This window comes from Hyperolius riggenbachi, chromosome 12, assembly GCF_040937935.1.
Source record: "Hyperolius riggenbachi isolate aHypRig1 chromosome 12, aHypRig1.pri, whole genome shotgun sequence".
Lineage (NCBI taxonomy): Eukaryota > Metazoa > Chordata > Amphibia > Anura > Hyperoliidae > Hyperolius > Hyperolius riggenbachi.
Window position 1 is genome coordinate 147,002,638 of NC_090657.1, and position 17,322 is coordinate 147,019,959.

General features: G+C 46.0%; 1 protein-coding gene across 3 annotated transcripts in view; it reads left to right on the forward strand.

Moving 5' to 3' along the window:
- Window positions 1-17,322, forward strand: part of LOC137541678 (protein-glutamine gamma-glutamyltransferase E-like) — a 135,597-nt gene that overhangs the window by 59,325 nt on the left and 58,950 nt on the right. For all 3 annotated transcript variants that reach the window (XM_068263085.1, XM_068263083.1, XM_068263084.1), the window contains exons 4-5: window positions 2,444-2,562; window positions 15,868-15,996. In XM_068263085.1, the coding sequence (XP_068119186.1) occupies window positions 2,444-2,562; window positions 15,868-15,996 (248 nt within the window). The remainder of the gene's footprint in view (window positions 1-2,443; window positions 2,563-15,867; window positions 15,997-17,322) is intronic.

Below are 17,322 nucleotides of genomic sequence, written 5' to 3' on the forward strand. Positions count from 1 at the left end.
CAACCTGATTCAAAGCAGACCACAGAAGGTTGGCAGAAAGGACAAAAATAAAAAGTCATGTAATTGCAGGCGTATGTACAGGCTCATAGTAATAAGTGTTCTTGTCAAAACTGGCTACCTTTGTTATGATAGATTCTCACTGCATTCATTTACATGAGACTGCAAACATTTTAGAATCCTTCCTATGATCTGGTATGACACAAGAATGGGTTGCAATTTTTTCACTACTTATTAGCAAGAAAGTTTTTAAAAGCTCTAGTCCCATATTGCTGGTTCACTTACGTTTAGGGTCAGGTGTTAATCCCCATTCAGTTGCAAGATGGAACTCAGTCAAGAGGGCCATTTAACCAAGATTCTAGCATGTGTACAGTTGTCCCTTGAGGATGCCTAAAGTCATTGGGAACCATTCATTAAAAAAAGGCAGATACTTACCCAAGGAGGAGGAGGGTCCTAATGCGCCTTCCCTCTCCTCCCCCAGTGCCCGTTCCAGAGCAGGACCCCCCATAGCAGCATTCAACCAATTTGGATAAATGCTGCTGTCTCCAATGCCAAAGGGAGGCTACAGAAGTCTTAGGGAGTCTGAGTGCTCCCGAAGACGGGCAGCTCCATACTGTGCACGCGCCCTCTCCAATGCACTCGCATGTGCGCCGTATGGAGCCGCCTGTCTTCAGCGAAGTCTCTGCTCCTGAAGACTTCCATAGTCCCCCATGGCGGAAGTTGTTTTATTGTGTGTCGCACGAGTCCTTGGGTCCAATCTCCGTAGAGACAGCAAACTTTGCTTTAGGTTAACAAGTGACTGGTCTGTTCAGCACTTGTCAACACAGTGGTGTCACCCACGGGTTTGAGCTCAATCCTGGCTGGCAACATTAATAGGCCATGTGTATGCACCATGTGTATACTGTATGATCCTTTATATTGAGGTAGAGACATTGTCCTCCAATTTATTTTCTTTTTACCTGGCCTTTTCCTAACTGCAGGAACTGTCCAGTGCCACTGTGCCAGCAAGATTGTGGGAAGTTTTTTGTTTAGCTACAGTAACAAGCTTTTCTCAGCATGCAAAGAACAGAAAGCGTCCCATTTCAGATAAGATAAGGACACGCATTACCAGAAGGAAATTCCCTTTGAAAAGTTTATACAGTGATGTAATGCTGGGAAGACATGATGCAATTCCCCGTTTGTTCGATGGGTGATCATACTGGAAGTTCTATCATGTGTACATTTATTTTTTCTATATCTCACTACCAAATCTGACAATGAAAATTAAAAACATCTTAATAGGAAAGCTAAATAAGTAACTTCTAATTGGATGATTTTTTTTCAGTTAACATGGAGTTTCATCCCACTTTAAAAAGCCCCATTAAGTTAAGGATTTGACGTATCGACTATAAATGGAAAATAAAGGGTTTTTCAGCATGTACAGGGAGATAAACACTACGATTGTTCCCTCAAAATAGTTTCTGTTTACCAGCACACTTAAAGAAGAACTGCAGTAAAAATAACATAATCAATAAAATTGCTTATTTGTTTTATTTGTTACAATATTAATTAACAGATTCTTTAGTCAGTGTTTGCACACTCTCTCTCTGATTTTCAGTCTGAAGTGTATCACTGGCCATGACATCTTTAGTACAGCCAGGTGATCTGTGCAGAATTTTTGTGACAGAGTTCCATGCACACAGGCATATATTGCTTGCTTGGCAGATGGGAAAATCCGCTATTTCCCAAAATGCAATGAGGTTCACAAACAGCAAACTGTCAAGACCATGGTCATGACATCACACTGTGGGAAGGGGTTTCACCACAATATCAGCCACTCCAACCCCCTCCCTATACCCCCTCCCCCGATCTATTTGATTGAGAAAATCTTTCTCCTGGGTAAAGGAGGTATCAGCTACTGATTGAAATTAAGTTCAATCCTTGGTTAATGTTACTCTTTAACGTGGCTCACAGATCACCTCATCATGGTGATCAGCAAAAGCAGGATCAGCAAGATACAGTATCATAAAAGACATTGAAAACAGGGATGCTTAGATCATTAAATCAGTAGTCACCGGTGATGATCTGTAAGCTGAAAACACAGTTTCCTTGTGATGATGACAGCCACATATTTTTACTCATATTCGGATTAAAAGCTTTTGAGATTCCAGTTTATGTATCACACTTACTGCTGCTCATGACTCCAGCTTGTAAAGGTGCCAAGTCACATGCATGCATTACACACTGTTGCGTGTAATCCACCTTGTGCACTGTCACTGCAATGTGATACACAATTAATATGCACATGCATACATTCCGATTATTGTTTATCTGTCGATCAGGGAGAATGTTTGGCTTCTACCTCTTGTTTAGATCTGTGTACTGCAATGTGTTTGCATGCCAAAGACATGAAGCTGTCAGCTCAGACTTGTACTGGCAACACCCAATGCTACTGTCTTCCTTTCAGGGGATAATGTTTACATGGAAAACCAAGCTCAAAGAGACGAGTATGTGATGTCGGAGTTTGGAATCATCTATGGCGGTGATCCCGGATCTCCGTTGCAGTCACCTTGGAACTATGGACAGGTAAAGCAAGATTATGACAAAACGGGCATTGATAAGCAGTGTTTAATCATCCACTGAATGTGATATTTATGTTAAGAAGCACAGATAGTATGAATACATTTGCTATAAATAGTGATGTTTTCTCAGAGTATGACGTAGGCCCTGTGCATCACATTCTGGTTTCAGGTATAATGCTGACCTCAATAGCTAAGGCTCCTCCAAGGACAGTTCTAGCTACAATGGGGCCCCGGGGCAAAAGTAACTCGGAGAGCCCCACTGATGCCCCCTTCCAACCAAATCACCCCCAGGGCCCACGAGTCGGCTGCCAGGCACAATCCAAACCCCTCATCACACAATATAATTTGGTGTCCATCATACATCCTCTAAAAGGAATTTTCCCATTATTCACCTCCTCCTTTTCCGTCGACATAGCTGGAGGGGAAGAGGGACACCTGGGGATGGGGGGAGGAGGCACAGGCTCTGGGGGCCTCGGGAAATTACCCTCTTTGCCTATATGGAAGCGCCGGCCCTGGGCTACTTACACACTATACGGAACAGTGATGCACCGAAGGCCGATAATCTTTTTGCATTCATTTTCTTGAAATTTACGCAAGAAATAATGTTAAATTATACTTTTTAACCATTAAAGCCTTTTGGACGTATGGTATCACACAGATCACACAGATCTCTCCCTATCCCTAGACCCTCTCTTTGTTTAAATATATATAATTTAATAAATTGTATTATTACATATATTATGCTGTAACTATACCTAACCTTACTCTCACACAGAACCCTCCCTGTACCCATCCCTAACCCCTAGACCCCCCTGGTGGTGCCTAACCCTAACCACCCCCCTGGTGGTGTATATTGTACTGTAACTATACCTAACCCTACACTCTCACAGAACCCTCCCTGTACCTAACCCTAACCCCTAGATCCCCCTGGTGGTGCCTAACCCTAACCACCCCCCCTGATGATGTATATTGTACTGTAACTATACCTAACCCTTCTCTCACACAGACCCCTCCCTATACCTATCCCTAACTCCTAGACCCCCCTGATGGTGCCTAACTCTAACCACCCCCTGGTGGTGCCTATCCCTAACCACCCCCTTGGTAGTGCCTTAGCCTAACCACCCCCCTGGTGGTGCCTAACCCTAAGACCCCCCTGGTGGTGCCTAACCGTAAGATCCCCCTGGTGGTGCCTAAGCCTAAGACCCCGTAGTGGTGCCTAACCCTAAAACTCCCCTGGTGGTGCCTAACCCAAAGACCCACCTGGTGGTGCATAACCCTAACCACCCCCCTGGTGGTTCCTAACCCTAACCACCCCCCTGGTGGTGCCTAACCCTAAGACCTTCCTGGTGGCGCCTAACCCTAACCACCCCCCTGGTGGTGTCTAACCCTAACCATTCCCACTGCACAAACACCCTTACACACATATAAACAATAAAATATTTAATCCTTAAAATACTTCACTATAAATAACATGAATAGAATAATTTATATATTTGTAATAGAATAAATAGCCTTAAAATCACGTACACATTAATAATATTATAAATAGAAAAAGGTGTAAAAATATATATATTTTTATTCAGTATATATAATAGAATAAATAGCCTTACAATCTCGTACGCATTAGAATTCTTAGAATAACGGTAATATTAAAAGCAATATATTAGTAAGTTAAAAAAAAACTATAAATCGACTCATTATAAGTGTGAAAAACAAAATTAATACCAAAAGCGATGTATTTGTAATAGAATAATGTTGAAAACGATATTTAAGCATTATACGTATGAAAACGAATTTTAAATGACAAAATAAGTGTCAACGAAAATTTACTTGTTACAGTCCTTTAAGCGAAATTTTAAAAACAGGAAAATAAGTAAAAGCTCCTATAAGCAAAATTTAAAAATGAAAAATAAGTATAACACAAAGTCAAAACGAACTTGTAAACGATATTTGTTATAAACCTTATTCTGTAAACGAAAACTTTTGTTAACACGATCCCTGCAACCGCAATTTCTCGGGTGCCCTTTTTTCCTGTCGGGCGCCCAATAGCCGATATTTTGCACTGCAGTCCACTAGCCATGTGCGCCCTTTTTTACTGGCCTGTTATACCGTTTGCATGCATAACCTTGTGCTATGTTGTATAACCGTGTGCTACCTCTCTGCCTGTGACCCCTTGTTTACATTGTATGTATCCCTTTTTAATTGTCCAGTGCTGCGTAGTATGTTGGCGCCTTATAAATACATTCAGTGGTGCTCAGCAGAGCTCGAATATTCGAGTAGCTCGAATATTCGAGCTCTTTTTCAGCTATTCGAGCTCGGTATTCGAGCTCCGAATAGCTGGAGCTATTCGAATGGGCTATTCGAGTGAGCTCGAATAGCCCATTCACTATTCGCGCTATTCGAGCTAACAGCGCTATTCGAGCTCGAATACCGAGCTCGAATAGCGTCATAGCCCAGATTGATGTCCTTAGAGCCAATCAGAGGGCTCCCAGGCCCTCTGACGGCAGCCAATCACTGAGGGGGACCCTGGCCAGCCCCCACCCTATAAATAGCGGCCGCCATGTTCCGTTTCTCCGTCCTTGCCCGACTTTGCACAGAGAGAGATCTGCTCCTTTGTGCGTTGGCTTAGCAAGAGCTTTATTGTGGTCATTTACCTAGCGTTTTTGCTCACATACACCTCCTATATACACCTATATTGTTGTTAGTTAGATAGACATTGTATTTTAGTTAGTAGCTTTTGTGTTACATAGAGAGAGACTCAGACAGCTGCTGCAGGCTTACAGCTTTAGGCCTCAGGGCCTTGCCTGTGTGGGCAGCTGTTCTCTCCTGTCCTCTGTTTATTTCTCATCTATACCAGTATTTCTGCTGTCCTTTAGTACTGATTGATTGTATTTTGTATTGTAGTTATATACTGTAACTGTACTAGGACACTCACTCAGTCACTGTTCATAGGCTACTAGCTCCTGCGTGTGCGTGCACTCACTGTCTGTGTACACACACTCTATTTCCTTCTGAATAGTTATATACTGTAACTGTACTAGGACACTCACTGTCACTGTTCATAGGCTACTAGCTCCTGCGTGTGCGTGCACTCACTGTCTGTGTACTGTAGTGTACACACACTCTATTTCCTTCTGAATAGTTATATACTGTAACTGTACTAGGACACTCACTGTCACTGTTCATAGGCTACTAACTCCTGCGTGTGCGTGCACTCACTGTCTGTGTAGTGTACACACACTCTATTTCCTTCTGAATAGTTATATACTGTAACTGTACTAGGACACTCACTGTCACTGTTCATAGGCTACTAGCTCCTGCGTGTGCGTGCACTCACTGTCTGTGTACTGTAGTGTACACACACTCTATTTCCTTCTGAATAGTTATATACTGTAACTGTACTAGGACACTCACTGTCACTGTTCATAGGCTACTAGCTCCTGCGTGTGCGTGCACTCACTGTCTGTGTACTGTAGTGTACACACACTCTATTTCCTTCTGAATAGTTATGTACTGTAACTGTACTAGGACACTCACTGTCACTGTTCATAGGCTACTAGCTCCTGCGTGTGCGTGCACTCACTGTCTGTGTACTGTACACACACTCTATTTCCTTCTGAATAGTTATATACTGTAACTGTACTAGGACACTCACTGTCACTGTTCATAGGCTACTAGCTCCTGCGTGTGCGTGCACTCACTGTCTGTGTAGTGTACACACACTCTATTTCCTTCTGAATAGTTATATACTGTAACTGTACTAGGACACTCACTGTCACTGTTCATAGGCTACTAGCTCCTGCGTGTGCGTGCACTCACTGTCTGTGTACTGTAGTGTACACACACTCTATTTCCTTCTGAATAGTTATATACTGTAACTGTACTAGGACACTCACTGTCACTGTTCATAGGCTACTAGCTCCTGCGTGTGCGTGCACTCACTGTCTGTGTACTGTAGTGTACACACACTCTATTTCCTTCTGAATAGTTATATACTGTAACTGTACTAGGACACTCACTGTCACTGTTCATAGGCTACTAGCTCTTGCGTGTGCGTGCACTCACTGTCTGTGTAGTGTACACACACTCTATTTCCTTCTGAATAGTTATATACTGTAACTGTACTAGGACACTCACTGTCACTGTTCATAGGCTACTAGCTCCTGCGTGTGCGTGCACTCACTGTCTGTGTACTGTACACACACTCTATTTCCTTCTGATTACTGATTGATTATTGTAATTTCTGGTTGTACTTACTGTTACTACTTACTGTACTAGTAGGGACACTCAGTCACTGTTCATAGGCTAGCTCCTGCGTGTGCGTGCACTCACTCACTGTCTGTGTACACACACTCTATTTCCTTGTGATTATTACTACTGATTATTGTAACTTCTAGTTGTACTTACTGACTCTGTTACTACTTACTTACTGTACTAGACACTCACTCAGTCACCTCGCCCACCAACCCACTCCATTAAAAGTACCCCACTTTTCACCCGCCCTTTTAAAAAACTTTTGTGTTTACGCCCAAAACATCAAAGATGTCTGGAAGTGGCAGCCAGCGCAGTCTGGGCAAGGGGAAGGGCAGCAAGGGAATCAGGAGGAGAGGGAGCAGCATTGTGGCAAGCCGCGGGCGCTGCCGCGCCACCATGCACAGTTCCGCAGCAGCAGCGTCAGTGGCTAACATTCCTCCTATAGCCACTGGCCGTGGACGCCTTGGGCGCCGCCCAGCAGGAGCATCTGCAACTCACGCTGCAGAGACACAGCAGCAGCAGCGTGTAGCACCTGCTCCGATTTTCCTCTAGCCGGGTCGGAAACGTCCCATTGAGGAAAAGGATGCAGACACTGTGGTGCAACTGATGACGGAGGATGAGCAGCCCGCCATCAGCTCTGCATCCGAGGCCTCCACCCTCACCACCACCACCCCTGTTCGCAGCAGCCGCCCAGCAGGGCCTGGGGAGGAGGCCAGTTCACCGTCAGTCACCGACCTGTCACTCAGCACTCTTTTGACCCCAGGCATGATGAGTCAATTGTCTGCTGTTGTTGGCGATTTGGAGGAGGAGATGCTGATGGGCACTTTGGGGGATGAGGGATTGGACAGCAAGACTGTGGCGATAGTCAAGCAGCCCATCCATGCATCTGGAGAGGAGTTTGGGGGGTCATCATCCCAGCAGGACATGTTTCAGGAGGGGGAGGATGATGATGACACGGTGACAGACAGAGACTGGGTGCCACCAGCTCCAGGGGATGTTGTCATCAGCAGCTCTGAGGAGGAGGAGGAGGATGCGCTTGTGGGCCTTGCAAGGAGGCGCATCATTGCAAGCATTGGCAGCAGTAGGCAGGTCCCCCAGCCTGCTGGTGTCTCAGGCTCAGCAGCAGCAGCAGCAGCATCTGCCAGTACCACCACCATTAGCCGCACTCAAGCCCCCCCCCCCCCAACCACCACAGGGAGACAGGCAGCAGCGGTTCCATGCCGTAGGGGGTTGTTTTTGTCACCAATCTGGCGCTTTTTCACCATGCCCACAGTGTACAGCAAGTACGCCACTTGCAACCACTGTCAGCGGAAGTTGAGCAGAGGTGCAGACCCCTTAAAGTTCAGCACCAGCTCGCTCATCAACCACCTTGCTGCGAAACATTTCCACCAGCATGAGGAGTTCCAGAGGCTGAAGGCATCTGGTGCTGGCAGTGGCACCACACCCATCACTGCACAGCCTTCAGCAGCAGCAGCAGCAGCAACAGCAGCCACCCGCCCTCCTGCTCCTCCAGCAGCACCAGCAGGAGTGCGGAAACGCACTGCTCCTCCCCCCTCTGCAACTCCTGCCGCCGACACTGAGGCCTGTTCTGGCAGCCAGTCCTCAGTGGCCTCCTCTGCTGTGTCTGCTGATTCCCGTGCCAGCAAAAGGCCACGCCAGAGCCTTTTGAGCGAGTCCTTCCAGGGGGTGGTTAGGGCTCTGCCTCCCAGCAGCCATCGCGTGCGGCAGCTGAATGGCTTGCTGGCATGGGCCATGTGCTCCCAACTCCTGCCGTACACGCTCGTGCAGGAGGGGAGCGACATTCGTGCGCTGCTTGCTTGCGCAGCCCCAGACTGGCAGCTCCCCAGCAGACACTTCTTCGCCCGCAAGGCCATTCCTGCACTGCACCGCTTTGTGATGGCCAATGTGGAGCGAGGGCTGGAGCGCGCGGTTGGTGAAAGGGTCCACGTCACCATGGACTCCTGGAGCAGCCGCTTCGGGACAGGCCGCTACCTGTCCTTCACTGTCCACTGGGTCAGCTTGGTGGAAGGGGGTGAGGATGGGAGAGCAGCAGCGGGCACAGCAGCAGCAGCAACACAGTGGGTGGTGCCACCCCGCAGGGTCGGGGGAACTGCAGCAGGTTCCTCCGATCCTCTGCCATCCTCCGGCACACCTGGCCAAACCCCCCGCCTCAGCAGCAGCGTGAAGGCCCGCCACTGCCAAGCGCTACTGCACTTGGTCAGCCTTGGGAAGACCAAGCTGATGGCAACCCATGTGTTGGCCAAACTCCAGGAGCAGGAGAGGATTTGGCTGACCCCCAGAGGCCTCAGAGTCGGAGAGGTGGTGGCCGACAATGGGGCCAATCTGGTTGCCGCAATAGACAGGGGAAACCTGACCCACATCCCCTGTCTTGCCCACGTGCTGAACCTGGTGGTGCAGAAGTTCTTGCGCACCTACCAGGGGATGGGCGAACTGCTGGAAACGGCAAGGAACGTTGTGCGTCACTTCCGGCGCTCGGCTGCAGCCTGTGCGAGCCTGCAAGACGTGCAAAAGGAGCTGGAGCTGCCACGCCATTGGCTGATCCTTGACGTTCCGACTCGCTGGAACTCCACCCTGGCGATGTTGGAGCGTCTGGTTGAACAGAAGCACGCTGTCAACCAGTACCTTGCCCTGGCCACTGTTTCCGCCGCTCAGAGAAGGGACAAGACCAGCAACATCCCGTCCATCGTCCCCGATGATGACTGGAGGCACATGCAGCAGGTGTGCTTAGTGCTGGCTCCCTTTCTGCAGGCCACTAACATGGTGAGCAGGGACCATGCTATGGTCTGCGAGTGGGTGCCCCTGGTTTGTCTGCTGAACAGGGCCCTCGATGCTTTGCTGGAACAGGGAGCGGCAGCCTTGGACCAGCAGGAGCGGCAAGCAGCTGCACAGTCCACCTCTGAGGGGGAGGAGGAGGAGGACTTGGTGGAGGTCCCTGACCTTGCTGTTGATGAGGGGGATCAGCACAGCGCAGCTGAGTTGGTGCGGGGGTGTAGAGAGGATGAGGCGGCAGAGGAGGAGGATGAGGAGGACAGCACTGCCGTCGATGTGCCAGCAGACGTGGCCCGCCTCTTCCCAATGGCAGCACACATGCTGACGTGCCTGCGCAGGGACCCCAGGGTGATCCAGATGAAGCAGAGGGAGGACATCTGGATCAGCATGATGTTGGACCCGCGCCTCAAGGGGAAGTTGAGCCAGTTCCTGCCGCCTGCAGGAGGAGACCCAGCGCAACAAATAAGGAGCTTGCAGCAGGCCCTTGTTGAGCGCTTGGAGGAAGCCTTCCCCCAGCCTTCCACCCCCACTGTCCAGCCAGCACAGAGGCAGCAGCAGGTGCCTGCATCCAGCAGCAAGCGCCCCACAGACCTGCTGTCTCTCAGCCACGAGCTCTACAGGACTGTAGAGGCTCCGGCAGCAGTGACTAGAGAGGAGGTGCATGCAGCAGCATCCTCCTCCGGTCACAGCCAGCGCCTGACCCGCATGGCGGCTGACTACATGGGGTCCTACAGCGGGCTTGACAGCGATGCCCCTGTTGATCCCATGGAGTATTGGGTCAAGCGCCTGGAGATCTGGAGCGAGCTGGCGCAGTACGCCCTGGAAGTGCTGTCCTGCCCCCCTTCCAGCGTGCTGTCCGAGCGCTGCTTCAGTGCAGCTGGTGGCGTGGTCACCGAGAAACGCTCACGTCTGTCTCACAAGTCTGTGGACAGACTGACGTTTCTCAAGATGAACCAGGCGTGGGTGGAAGGCGAGTTCCTGGCCCCTGTTGTCGGCGAAAGGGGGACATGAACTGGCTGCCGGAACTTAGAACCATCGTTAATGTGCCTTACCACCCTTTACCACCTCCTGGCTCCTGCTCACTAAGCCAGCCTGGTTCAATTTGACTATTACATCGCCTGCAGCCACACATTTTACAACTACAGTGGGCTGCTGTGTACTGCCCTTCTGCTGTCTGTCTGTGTTTCCCACTGCCAGGGTACACAGATTTACATTCTGCTGCCACTCTGCCACCAGCTATTACGTCAAAAAATAGCTATATATCTGTGTAATTTGTTTTACAAACAAAACCAAAAAACCATAAAAAAAAAAAAAGGTTTAATTTTTCAGAGGTGCCCGGGTTGAAAACTGTGTTGTCCCAGTTGTGTATTGGACACGATGTGGGCTGCACGACCGCTGTCTGGGACCTCCTGTTGTGTTTATTTACAGCCCTGGTATCACCCGCTAGGTACCAGGGCTATTATGTCACGCTGCCTGCCTGCTGCCACACTCACACTACTCCTCCATTCCTCCTGCTGCTGCTGCTGTCTGTCTGTGTTTCCCACTGCCAGGGTACACAGAATTACATTCTGCTGCCACTCTGCCACCAGCTATTATGTCAAACAATAGCTGCTCACATTACTCCTCCATTCCTCCTGCTGCTGCTGCTGTCGGTCTGTTTTTCCCACTGCCAGGGTACACAGAATTACATTCTGCTGCCACTCTGCCACCAGCTATTACGTCAAAAAATAGCTATATATCTGTGTAATTTGTTTTACAAACAAAACCAAAAAACCATAAAAAAAAAAAAAAGGTTTAATTTTTCAGAGGTGCCCAGGTTGAAAACTGTGTTGTCCCAGTTGTGTATTGGACACGATGTGGGCTGCACGACCGCTGTCTGGGACCTCCTGTTGTGTTTATTTACAGCCCTGGTATCACCCGCTAGGTACCAGGGCTATTATGTCACGCTGCCTGCCTGCTGCCACACTCACACTACTCCTCCATTCCTCCTGCTGCTGCTGCTGTCTGTCTGTGTTTCCCACTGCCAGGGTACACAGAATTACATTCTGCTGCCACTCTGCCACCAGCTATTACGTCAAAAAATAGCTATATATCTGTGTAATTTGTTTTACAAACAAAACCAAAAAACCATAAAAAAAAAAAAAAAAAGGTTTAATTTTTCAGAGGTGCCTGGGTTGAAAACTGTGTTGTCCCAGTTGTGTATTGGACACGATGTGGGCTGCACGACCGCTGTCTGGGACCTCCTGCCTGCTGTGTTTATTTACAGCCCTGGTATCACCGCTAGGTACCAGGGCTATTATGTCACGCTGCCTGCCTCATTGACTGCTTGCTGCCACACACTCATCCTCCTCCTCCTGCTGCTGAATTTACCTTCTGCTGTCTGTGTGTTTCCACTGCCAGGGAGCACATACAATGGCGCTTCCAACATGCGTGCGCCACCAGCTATTTGTTACGCTCAAAAATAGCTGCATTTCTTTAAAAAAAAAATTGAAAAGAGAAATAAGTGAAGAAGAAGAAGACGATATAGAAAAAGAAGAAGGAGAAGGAGAAGGAGAAGGAGAAGGAGAAGGAGAAGGAGAAGGAGAAGGAGAAGGAGAAGGAGAAGGAGAAGGAGAAGGAGAAGGAGAAGAAGGAGAAGGAGAAGGAGAAGGAGAAGGAGAAGAAGGAGAAGGAGAAGAAGGAGAAGGAGAAGGAGAAGGAGAAGGAGAAGGAGAAGGAGAAGGAGAAGGAGAAGAAGAAGAAGAAGAAGAAGAAGAAGAAGAAGAAGAAGGAGAAGGAGAAGGAGAAGGAGAAGGAGAAGGAGAAGGAGAAGGAGAAGGAGAAGGAGAAGGAGAAGGAGAAGGAGAAGGAGAAGGAGAAGAAGAAGAAGAAGAAGATGAAGAAGAAGAAGATGAAGAAGATGATGAAGAAGAAGATGATGAAGAAGAAGAAGATGAAGAAGAAGAAGAAGATGAAGAAGATGAAGAAGAAGAAGAAGAAGAAGAAGAAGACAATATAGAAGAAGATATAGAAGAAGATATAGAAGAAGAAGATATAGAAGAAGAAGAAGAAGATATAGAAGATAAAGAAGAAGAAGAAGAAGAAGTATATACAGTACTGAACAAAATTCTGGACACAACTTCTCTTTCCACCTCTTTTTTTTTAAAGGAACATCCCCACATAATCACTTGCTGTTGTTACTTAGAAAAAAAGATGTTTCTTGCATCATTCACCCTCAAAACAAGTGTTGGAAGCTATTTAAGGCCAATTCGAATAGTCAGCTCGAATAATGAGCTCGAATACCGACTCGAATAGTGAGCTCGAAGTCCAAGGTCGAATCGAATAGTAAAAATTATTCGACTCGAATATTCGACTGACCTCGAATAATTTACTATTCGAATTCGACCAAACTCGAATTTTAAAAAGGGGTATTTGAGCACCACTAAATACATTAAATAAAATAATAATAAATGTATGTACAGTGTGCACATATTGTGCACATAAGGGGGAGAAAAAAAAGTGTGTGTACAGTATTGCATGCATAGAGTATTTATAAAAGTGTACAGCATGCAGGAAGAGTGACTGGCTGCATACCTCCCACTTAAGCCACAGCCCTACCACACCCCTAATCACGCCCCGCCACAATCCTAGTTGTGCAGACCATAAAGATTTCATGAGAAAAATGCCTTGTTTTCTAATTCAAACCACACTGGTCCTTTCTATCATGGTACATTTTTTTTCATATTGACATTTGAAAATAAATATATACATTTCAAGTATGGGAATAAAGTTTAAAGTCAATTAAACACAATAAATGATATTTATACATTTCAATAAATTATAAATAATATTATAAAGATAGATTATAAAAAAAATAGATTAGATTATAGATCATAAATTAAATGATGTCCCTAGTACAATGTATGGTGACAAAAATGTATTGATTTATTTATACGCTTTCACTTTTTTTTTTTTTTTTCGCAATTATGGGGGAGGGGAAGGGGTAGAAAGGGTTAATAACTAGGATTTTTTAAATGATTTTTTTATATACTGTTAACAGTACACAGGAAGTGAGTGTGTGTGTTTACTTTCATTTTATGAATGATCACTGGCTTCTTGTTCGTGGCACCAAAAACAAGGAAGTGTGTATGTACACCCCCCATTGATCTTAAAGTGAAGTTTTCGGGGGGGGGGGGGGGGGGTATATATGTAGCAAGGATCTGGAGCTGTTTAAATCTGTTCTGACGTTTTCTGTAAATAGGATGTGACCATAAAAACGACATAGCTGCTCATTTCTGTACATGACCTAGCTATTCTGTACATGACCTAGCTGTGGTATTATTTGAAAACATTTTTCTGGTTCACGGTGTTCTTGAAAATACCCAAAATGAAGCCAATAGGAAAATGGAAGAGTTTGATTTATTTAATTTGACTTGAACTTCAATAACCTGTATTTCTAGAACTACTTGCTCTGGCACGCTGAAACAAACCCCCTGCTTGCATGTTTTCTCACCGTCTTGTGGTTTTGTTGTCTGGTTTGTGACAAGTTACATAAGTTACATTGTAGTTATTATTCATTCATGCAGAGATGGAATATGATTTGTATTAACTGCCAGGTGAATTGTGGCAAGCGACAAAGCATTAGATCTCTTACAATACTTGGCAGTCAGTTTTAAAGTACACCTGAAATAAAGGTTATGGTGACTGCCATATTTATTTCCTTTTGAGCAATACCAGTTGTCTGGTGTTATAATTTAAGTAGGCCTCAGTTATTTGGACTGAGGTTTAGGTAAAAGGCTTGTTCACAGAGTATACCTTTAAATAGAGTTTCTCGTGATGCAAGCAGAAGCATCTCAGTGTCTGCTTGAAGCAGATGATGCAAGCAGATATTGAGAACATGTTCCCCGAACGAAGGCCACAGGCCTACACTGCCCCAGACAAATGGACTACGGGAACAATCAACATAGGCCATATTTACAAAATATAACATTCCTGCAACTGGCACAAGGGGGCTCATAGAATATTAATTGAGTAGGTGTGTATCATGACATTACAAGGGATCTGAACCTATCGGAGATGGTTCAGATGATGACACAGTTAACTCTTTCCTGGTCAGTATTAAGGTTCATGATTTGCCAACGGAGGGCACTCTTACTTTCACGCTCTCTATCTACTGACTGGAATTACTTTCCTTTATTTATGTAAACTGATATAATGTATGCTGTACATAGGTAGTCTAGATGTAAGGTAGTATAGACATAAGAGGACCTGATTACCTTCAGCAGATAGGTAATCATGAAGCTGTAACGCAATGCAAGAATCTGCTTTGCTAAGATGTAACGAACTGTATCTGTATATCTGTTTACTGAATAAACAACTTGGAACTTGGAAGCCTAAAGAAGTTCTCTCTCCTATAATGCTTGCTGTGAGGAGAGTCGAGTCAGCTCACATTTTGTGAGGTGCACCTTTAAGGGGGTGCTGGTGCCGGAGTAAAGGTGATTTCTAACATCTGGCAGTCCTGCTGATCTCTTTGGCTGAGTCTGAATCCCACACCTGAAACAAGCATGCAGCCAATTCTGTCAGTCTTCAGTCAGGCACGCCTGATCTGCATGCTTGTTCAGGGTCTGTGGCTAACAGTATTAGACTCAGAGGCTCAGAAGGACAGTCAGGCAATCTGCATTGTTTAAAAGGAAATAAATATGGTAGCCTCCATATCCCTGTCAGTTCAGGCTTGCTTTAAGTTTGTGAAATACTGGCTAAAATAGGTTATCAATAAGCTAGCAGAGACTCTGCTCAGTGTGACCCTAAGAATCTGCATACGGAGCAGTGATAATGATTCATACATAGCAAGGTCCCTGTTACCCGGAAATCTGGCAACCGGAAGTCTCAGCTAACCGGCATGCCGGAGGGATAATGTGGACTTTCAGCAATGTCTGGCAGCTTTCCTGGAGCACCTAGTGGGCTCCTAGCAGCATCCGTGCATGGCTCCCTGAGTGTCATGTGACCCAATACAGGTCAAGTGACAAGGTGGCTTCCGTGTATGGAGGAAGCCTAAAAGCTGCTTGGAGTTCGCTAGGTGCTGCAGGAAGGCTGCTAGACATTGCTTGAGGCTCAGTAAGTATTGGAGGGGGGGGGTTGTGCTTTTTAAGCCGGTTGCTCAAGCAAGCAGCAATCACATTTATCTGGCATCAGGCGATCCCCGCCGGTGCTGGATACTGGGGACTTTGCTGTATAATGATATTCTTTTTACAATGGATGTATTAATGATGTGTATATTTGTACTCAGTTCCAGACAAATATTCTGTACATCACCCTTTCACTTCTGGATGCAACCCTTAGCTTTCGCAGGAATGGTTCTGAAGACATCAGGAAACGCAACGACCCGCTACACGTCACCAGGGCCCTCAGTGCTATCGTGAGTGATTATTCGATCCACATATATGTGACGTCATTGTTAAAGGGTTAGAGGCTTATTTATAAAGATCATAATTTAGGAGAAGAGAACATTTAGTTAAAGTGGGCGTACACCTAAGTTCTGAGGCTGGGCGAATAGCTTATAGCGAATATACACAAATAATATTCTATTCCAAAATAACAGGTTATTTTTATTAGTAAAAAGCATCCATAGATCTTCCATTAAGGGAATCCCCATAGGCAAAAATCTCATTGGCCCCAATTCACTAAGATCATGCTGGTGATAATAAAGCAAGTGAAAACTTATCACCACACATCAATCAGCATTTTAGGTGTTAATTCACTAAAGAAGCTTGCCTTATTAAGGTGTTGTGATAAGTTTTTATAGTAAGAGTGTTGTCTTATCACTCCAGTCCTTGAGTTATCATTGCAATTTTCACATGCAGCAGATAGGGAGGAGAGGAGCACACGCAGGCAGGATGTAGCTCCACTCCTCTTGCTACTAGGTGGCTCCCCCAGGACCGCCTAACGCTGACTGGTGTCGAGTCCTGGGGGAGGAGATTAGCAGGGATCTGAGAAAGCTCTGTTGGTGGCAACAAAAGGGGTCAAGATTCAATTGTGTGCTAAGATATATGGCCTTACAGCCAGCTGTTAAAGCTACAGAGCACTGGTCACTAAAGTGGTGTAAGCCTGTGGTCCTTAAAGAGACTCTGTAACAAAATTTTCAGCCTTATTTCTTCTATCCTATAAGTTTCTATACCTGTTCTAATGTGGTCTGTCTTACTGCAGCCTTTCCTAGTTGCACAGTGGCTGTATTATCTCTGTTATATAATGTAATCTTCTTTTCTCTGACGGCTTTGTCAGGCTCAGGCAGGAATTTTCTGCTCTGCTTGTGATAGGATAGAAGCTATACACACCCTCTCCACGCCCCCTGCAGTCTCTGTGTGAGTCACAGACTGAGCTTCTCTCAGCCTATCACACTCTGGTTAGTAGCCATGCCTTTTGTTTGTAAACACTGCCTAAAACTGGCAATTACAAGCCAGGATCGCAGTAGGGTGTGTCAGAAACTGCACAGAGGGGCCCAGGAGAACATAAAGAATAGAATGGTATGCTTTTTATTGAAAGAATTTTAGAGTACAGATTCTCTTTAAGTGGTTAAGGATTGAAACGTTGGCCACAATTCACTAACCTCCTCTCCTGTCTTTAATGATGCTTCTGAGCTGTTTTTTTTTTTTTACTGTTATCACCATGGTGATAAAGCATGCAGTATTCACTAAACAATTTACCTCAAGCAAACATACAGTTAAGAATTCTGTCTTTAAGTTAA